The sequence below is a fragment of the Mastomys coucha genome, unplaced genomic scaffold (assembly GCF_008632895.1).
Source record: "Mastomys coucha isolate ucsf_1 unplaced genomic scaffold, UCSF_Mcou_1 pScaffold15, whole genome shotgun sequence".
In the NCBI taxonomy this organism is placed as follows: Eukaryota; Metazoa; Chordata; class Mammalia; order Rodentia; family Muridae; genus Mastomys; species Mastomys coucha.
The window spans coordinates 113143432-113151146 of record NW_022196897.1 but is presented as its reverse complement, the minus strand read 5'-3'; the positions used below and the strand labels follow the sequence as shown (position 1 = coordinate 113151146).

Sequence of the window (7715 nt, the reverse complement as noted above, 5' to 3'; positions counted from 1 at the left end):
TGAGACAGGGTTTCTCTTTGTAACCCTGACTACCCTGGACTCAATTTGTAGACCAAGCTGGCCTCAAACTCACAGAAATCCACGTGCCTCTCCCTCCCAGCTTTAATATTATTTCAGTTATTTTTATAGTGTGTGTGTGTGTGTGTGTGTGTGTGTGTGTGTGTGTGTGTGTGTGTAGTAAGCGCAAATGCTCTTGGAGGCCAGAGGCTACAGATCCTCCTGGAATCTAGAATTACAGGCAGTTGTGTGCCATCCAATCTGGATGTTGGGAACCTAATTGGGGTCCTCTGGAAGAGCAGTCTGTGTTTTAACCAGCCAACCCTACACTATTGCTAACTAGAGTTAGTTACCAGGTGCTGCAGGAATAAGATAAAAGTCATGCAGCCCTGGAGTGTGGGCACTGATGGACACTCCCAACAAGGGATAGCTTACTTTCAAGGAATCCCCACTGTTGAAGACTGCTTTCAGCTAAGAGCTTTGTTTGCTGAGGCCCATCCTTCCACTCCCAACCTGTGCAGAGAGTCAATCTCTCCTTTCCCCAGGCAGAGTGTTGTAACCCTGACAGCATGCTCTTAGTCTGTCAATCACGCCATCTGTCTCTTAGCTTTCTATATATGTAAACTGAGGAAGCAAGCAAGAGCAGCCTGGCCACATGTTCCTCTTTTATTTTTCATTTATTGATTCATGTGGGTAGAATTTTGATTCCCTATCATGGAGAATGATGTATTTTCTTTCAGTCCTTCAATCAATCGCAAATCTCCGTGTTTAAAAACTTCCCAAAGTGGGGCTGGTGAGATGGCTCAGCGGGTAAGAGCACTGACTGCTCTTCTGAAGGTCCTGAGTTCGGATCCCAGCAACCACCCATAATGAGATCTGACGCCCTCTTCTGGTGCATCTGAAGACAGCTACAGTGTATTACGCCGGAGTAAGTGGGCCGGAGCAAGCAGAGGTCCTGAGTTCAATTCCCAGCAGCCACATGATGGCTCACGGCCATCTGTACAGCTATAGTGTACTCATACACATAAAATAAATAAAATCTAAAAAAAAAAACCCCAAAATAAAACCTTCCCAGAGCGATGAATGTGAAATTCCTGGGTTTACTGCTTCCTTAATTGTGTTTGAAACTCAGTCACCACAGAGTTCTGGCCTTGGCTGCCTATGATGTGTTTGGTTATCCAGAACAGTCTCCTCCCCATCCTCTGCAGACACCAGGTTGCCAGGTCTCAGGGTGCCTAGTGCCTGGCACCCTGCGGTCCACAGCCTGCAACTTGTTTGCCAGGTGGCACTTTCCGCTTGGGCCTGAGGACTTTAGGTCCTGCACAGAGCATCCTGCTGCTCCATCTCAGTGCTGCAGCTGGTCAAGGCTGACAGCTCCTCTCTACTCCTCGAGGCCAGCATGGGAGAAGCCCTTTGGGGCAGATCCTGCAGAGAGGAGAAGCCCTCCTCTGGACAGCAATGCTGCAATATCCCGCAGATGAATCCATCCATCCACACCAGACCAGGAGCAGTCCAAATTGGAGTGCACCTGCCCAAAGGCCTGTCCCTGCTGGGTGCCACCTTCCAGCAATGCCCCAGGGTCTGTGGTGGGCTGGGATCGACCAGGCAGGGGTTGTGGGGAGTGGCTAGAGGCTGGCTAACCCTTCTTCATTTTGCTATCTCGAGCATCACCCTAGCTGCATTCTACATTCTGCATAGCTACATTCTGTGTGCACTCACACAGGACCACAGACACACACATGCAGCCCCATCTGCCCTCAAGACCCTAAGAAAATAACCATTCCTTCCTCCCAACTCTCCTACATTCCTTTCCCTACAAACCCAGTAAGCCTCTCCTGTCTTCTCTGCACCTCTCTCCCCTACCTCATCCTGCCCCCCAAAGAAAAACAAAGCCAAACCCTGGACAAAGGAACTCACCTTGCCTTGACATACTGGCCTCAGGAGCTGGCTCTGGAGGCTAGCTGCTCTGGCAACCTCTAACCAGCTTGAGTAAATTCTAATCTAGGAATCTCAGTACTCCAGGGTTTTTAGTTTACATGTACAAGTAGACTGAAACACTGTCTATCATGTGTTAAATGCGGAATAAATGCCAACCATTCTGTACCCACTGTAAAAGCATTGTGACACCCTCTCCCCCAACAGTATTTGTGGTTCAAAGGAGGGTCCTAGACAACTGCAGAGTAACAGCCAGTCTCTGAAGGGCAGGGAATGGATTTCATGCTAATCGCTGAGTGCCTCAGCTTGCACTGGCTGCCCCTATGCAGCAGGGACACAGCTGGGTGACTGACACCCAGCCGCTCCCCAATAATCCCAGACTAAGGAGCCTCCTGCCTCTGCCAGGCTCTCTCTCTATTCTCACTTCAGGCACTTCTGGAATTTTCCTGAAACAATGGCCTGCTGTTAAGATGCTGGTGCCTCACAAGCCAGAGCCACCAGGAGTCCCAACTCCTTGATCTTTCATTGCTGCCCCTGGATCACATGTAGCTTTCGCTCACCTGCACTGCCCTGGCAGGAAACATGGGCTCTGTATATCTTGCTTTCCTCACTACTCACCCTTAGAAAGCTAAACTGGTCTAGAGGTAGAGAGTAACTCAGCAACTTGACGAATGCCACACCTGCAGGTTGATGACTTTGGAGTTGTCTGACAACCCTGACTTCAAGTTGGGCCTGAGTAAATGTGTTTGAGGCCCAGCATGGGTACACAGTTTCATTCCCAGCACTCAGGAGACAAGCAGGAAAATGATCTCTGTGAGTTCTAGGTCAGCTTCATCCACATAGCGAATCCCAGGCCAAGGTTGCATAGTGAGACTCTGTCTCAAATAAATAATAAAATTAGACAAACCTGTTTGAACCTGATGATCTATGGCTTGGAAGATGCCAGAAACATACCCCTACCTCATGAAGAAAGCACGTGTGATTCTCCCATGACAGCATTTGCTAAGGCAAAGTGGATGTTTAAATGGAATTGGTATCCTGCATTTGAAAGAACAACCCCGTCTCTAGTAGACAGCCACTTCAAACTGCACATCTCAGTGACAAGACAGCCAGATGTCTGTCTACATATGGCAGTCCAAAAGGGAACAGAACTGTTTGAAAACTCTGCCCTCTAGTGCTTGTAAACTTAAAAACAAACAAACAAACAAAACCAAATGCAATTTAAGTAAATGAAGAGTCCACTCTCCCAGCTGGTTAGAGCTTCAGGAGGCCCCCAACATCTGTCTGAGCTCCACAACAGGCTAGGTGTGGACACCTGGATGCTAAGGCAATCAACCAGACCTCCAAAGCAACTGCAAGCCCCAGCTCCCAGAGCTGCCTTTGACAGACAGAGTGCAGCTATAATGAATTGGACCCGCCCGCCCCACCAAAGATAGGAGCTGCCCCCTTTAACAGTCAGGGATCTAGTCCCAGTGAATGAAACTTTCAAAGCCCAACTGGCACAGAACCGAGCAAAAACTCCTGAACCCACAAAGCCCTGCAGGACATGTCCATTTAGCATGCCTCAGAGGGAGAGAGCTGCCATTCTCACTGACTCAGGACTCAGGTTTGCCTGGTCTTTTCTTTCCCCTCTTGGGTTTGAAAGCCAATTTACTCTCCTAATTTACAGTTTACATTTCACTTGCACACAGGGCTCCACCAGGCACTATGTAATGGGAGACATCACCTCTCGGCTAAGTCCCAGCTGGAGTTAGGGACAGTTCCCAGACTTACCTGTTCTCTTCAAAAGAAACCTAAAGATTTCAGAGCCTGGCTCCTGGGGAAGGAAGACGGTCCTGGAACACACACACACACACACACACACCGAGTCAGACCTGTAGATCTGCCACATGCAGGAGGAACTGGCACCCACCTATGCTAGACACTGCAACTGCTCCACATGCAGGGGAGTGGATCCTGCCTTGAGAAGCCGTTGTTTGCCACTTCACCTGCAAGTAGGAAGCAGGACCCCAGACTTCTATATTTCTCAGGGAACAGGGACCTGTATTCTGCATGCATGCAGAGACTCTGCCCTGAGAGCTTAGAATCCTAACATTTGTTGACAGTCTCTCCCTGACTCTCAGAAGCTAGCTGAGGCTAGCGCTCCCACAATGGAAACCTCCCAGCTCCTCTCCTGTGGCCCTAGGTGACCTCTGCATTTGCTTTGTTACTCTGACTGGCCAATAAAAGGTCACCTGGGTCGGCTCACCCTTTGTTGTCTGCCCTCTCCATTCTTGGAGGGAGGGTTAAGAGCCCAAGGTAAGACCCACTTCCGACAGCATGTTTAAAGCACACTCTTGGGAGTTTTGATGTTTGCACACACTGTGAAACTATGCCACTTCATGCCCCTCACTAACACCCTCTTCCACCCCTACACAACCATTTCTACTACTATAGTTTGCACTTCTGGAAACTTTCACATCTCGTTTTAAGGGAAACCTGACTTCTTTCACTCAACACAATTATTCTGCTAAGTAGCATTCTCTAGTTCCTTTCATTGCTAAGTAATGGATGGTATAGATACACAAATGTCCCACCTCCTGAGGCCAGGGCGTCCATGGTTCTGTTCACCTAGCACACTGTTTACAAGTATCACTCCTAGGTACATTCTCTGCATGTCTTAGCAAGGCAGAGAGGGGTTGCTAGAAGCTGTGCTGACAAGCCAGGCTTCAAAGTCACAGGGCCTCCACACTTGAGATCTACCGCCAGATCGACAGGTTCATCACGCTTCTGGGGGAGAAGCAAAGAGCATCTTTTGAAACGGATGATAAACAGAAATAGTGATGAGGCCTTGCTCTCAAGACAAACTTCTACTTCACTTTTCACTTTATTGCCAAGTTATTGAAGGAAAATAAGATGGCAAACATTTTTTATTCTCAAATAGTTTTTTCCCCAATGTCAATGTGGTTGCCAGTAATTCGGAAAAATGACATTTTAAAAAGGTAAGAGTATCAGGTATAAAAAAAATTGCAAATTAGACTAATAGAAGAGAAGTCAGTAAAGCTCATTGCTTTTTTAGGACAATAATAAATTTTCAAGAATAACGAGAGTTCTGGGAGCAGAGCTCAATGGAAAATGAAAGGTTCTGCCTTCACACTTCAGCGCTGTCAGACCCAACTATCTTCCTGTAGATTCTACTTAAAAAGAAAAACCTTAGGTGTTTCCAATGTATCTAATTTAAAGGTATTTCTTTCACAGTAGTTAGCTTCTATCTCTATAGCCTTGAATAATGTAATTCCTTTAGGAGTACATATGTGCAGGGGACTAGACCCGGGCCTTGGATGCACTAGGCAGGTGAAGAGAAGGTACTTTAGACACTAGATCACTGTTGGTTTATCAGACTGTGACTCGGGGAAGGGGAATCCTCCAGTACCTATCGGGTAGAACTGAGGAGCACCCAGTAACAGGCTCACCAAAAGACTGGGGTCTAACGAATGCCATAACCACAGAAAACTTCCCACCCCCTCGTCTCACCCCTTACATCACTAACCACCTACTTCCTCAGCTCCTTACCCAGTACATCATGTCCAGCTCCCAGCAACAGTGACAGACACACGGGAAGCAAAGGTGAGGTCTGAACCAAGCAGGCCCAAGACACAGCAGGAAGGGGTGTCAGAGTTGCCACCCCAGCAATGCTTAACACAACTGAGATTAGAATGCTACAGGAGAGAACAGAAATACCAAAGAACAGATGGTAAAGTATACAGACAGGGAGAGTCTGTCAAAGAATCAAAAACATGCTAGGGGTGTGCTTCGGTGGCAGAGCACTTGTCTAGCATGTCCAAGATCCTGGGCTCTATCGCTGGTACTGTAAGCAGAAAAAAGCTGTCTGATACTGAGTGGGCCATACTGCCCACCATGTTATCACAACACTTAGCAGAAGTATCAACCCTGGCCACATGGGGAGTCAGTCTTAGTCACTGATCTATTGCTGTGAAGAGACAACATGACCAAGGCAACTCTGATAAAAGAAAGCATTTAATTAGAGCCTTCTTTACACTTCCAAAAGGATAGTTCATTATCATCATGGCAGGAAGCATGTCACCAGGCAACAGGTATGGAGCTGAAAGCTTTAAATCCTGATCCATAGGCAGCAGGCAGAAAGGTCCATCCCCAGTAACACACCTCCTCTAACAAGGCCACACCTCCTAATCCATCTCAAATAGTTCCATTAACAGGACCAAGCATTCAAATATATGAGCATATGGGGGTCATTCTCATTCAAACCATCACACCCTGTCTCAAAATATGAATAAACAAACAAAGACAAAACACTCAAAATGCCACAAGTGAAGCAGGGAGCACCTTTGATGGGCTTATTGCTAGGCTGAACACAAGGACTTCTAGGTGGAAGCTACATCAAGAGAAATGAATAAAGCAGGAAAGAGGACAGGAGGATGAGTCTAAGGGACGGCCACACTCAGCACATCATAGTCTAACTGCTAAGATCAAAGATAAAGGGGAAAGAAGTGTTCAAAGTCAGAAGAGAACACATTACCTAAAGAGGAGCAGAAATAAGCAATGCATCTAACTTCTCAGAAAGTACGAGAGAAAATACTTAGAACTATTCAAAGACAAGTCTTATGGGCCTATAATTAAGCAGAGACTCAGACAAACAATTGATGGGCTTTGTTCTAACGAACCTGCCTTATAAGCTAAGATACAAGAAAATGAAGAGATGGGCATCAGAAACACAGATTTATGTTAAAAAAAAAAAAACTTTGATTTTTCTTATTAGATTTAACAGATGTTTGTTCAAAACTGTAATAGTAAGAGTGACTCAATGAGCATTGCTCATGCTTATGAGGCCTGAATGGCAGCAGGGAATGAGGGGAGGGGGCAGGAATCTAACCCTCCATTGCTGTAAGATACCTGACTACACTAGCTACAAAGCAGGATGGCACGTTGTAAATGTATATAGCAAACTCTAGAGCAACTACTAAAAATAAGAAAAAGGAGTGTAATTGATATTGGCAGATACTGGCTTCACTACATCATATATATATGATACTGGCAAATACTGGCTTCACTACATCATATATATATATGATATATATATTGATTGTATTTGATAGGATATTTGTATCACAAGTTTCAACAAAGAGCAATTACAGCTGATAATAAAAACACAAATAACCCAATTTTTTTTAAATGGGCAAAGGATCTGAATGGGTCACATGAATACCTGATAAGCTAATGAGGACACTTGGCACCATTCACTTTTAGGGGTATGTGAATGAAGGTGACAGTGAGACACACGTCAGACACACCAGAATCTCTATCACCTAGAGACCAGTAAACACAGCCCAGGACGAGGCCACAGCCTGGCACAGTAGTCATGGAAGACAAGCAGTATGAAACTGCGGCTGCCTGGTAGTGGCTCAGAGAGCCAGGCCATCCAACTTCTCTGTAAAACGTAGTTGAAAACATTCATTTTTGGATGACTCAGTAATAAACACTACCTTAGTTGCCACAGCAGTGGCTGTTGGGCATGTTACTACTATTAACTATCTCCCAATTCACTTATACTTACTAGTTTAAATAACGAATTGCTCCTGAAATTCGCATGTAACATTCCCATCACACTGCTATATACCATGTGCTCAGTAAACCAAATCTGTAATTATTTATTGGAAAACAAAGAAGGTTGGCCTTTTTTTAAAATAAAAAAGACAATACATCCAGGTGAGGGGTAGAGTGTCCTCCAGGTTCTGTCAGCAGCAAGCACTGCCTAGGGCAGGCCA

The 7715-nt window shown here is 45.9% G+C and overlaps 1 protein-coding gene across 1 annotated transcript in view; it reads right to left on the bottom strand.

Moving 5' to 3' along the window:
* Positions 1–4670: 4670 nt before the first annotated feature.
* The window catches only part of Mrps5 (mitochondrial ribosomal protein S5), a 19419-nt gene continuing 16374 nt past the window's right edge, over positions 4671–7715 (bottom strand). Inside the window, exon 12 of the mRNA XM_031373258.1 lies at positions 4671–4701. Coding sequence (XP_031229118.1) covers positions 4671–4701 — 31 coding nt within the window. The remainder of the gene's footprint in view (positions 4702–7715) is intronic.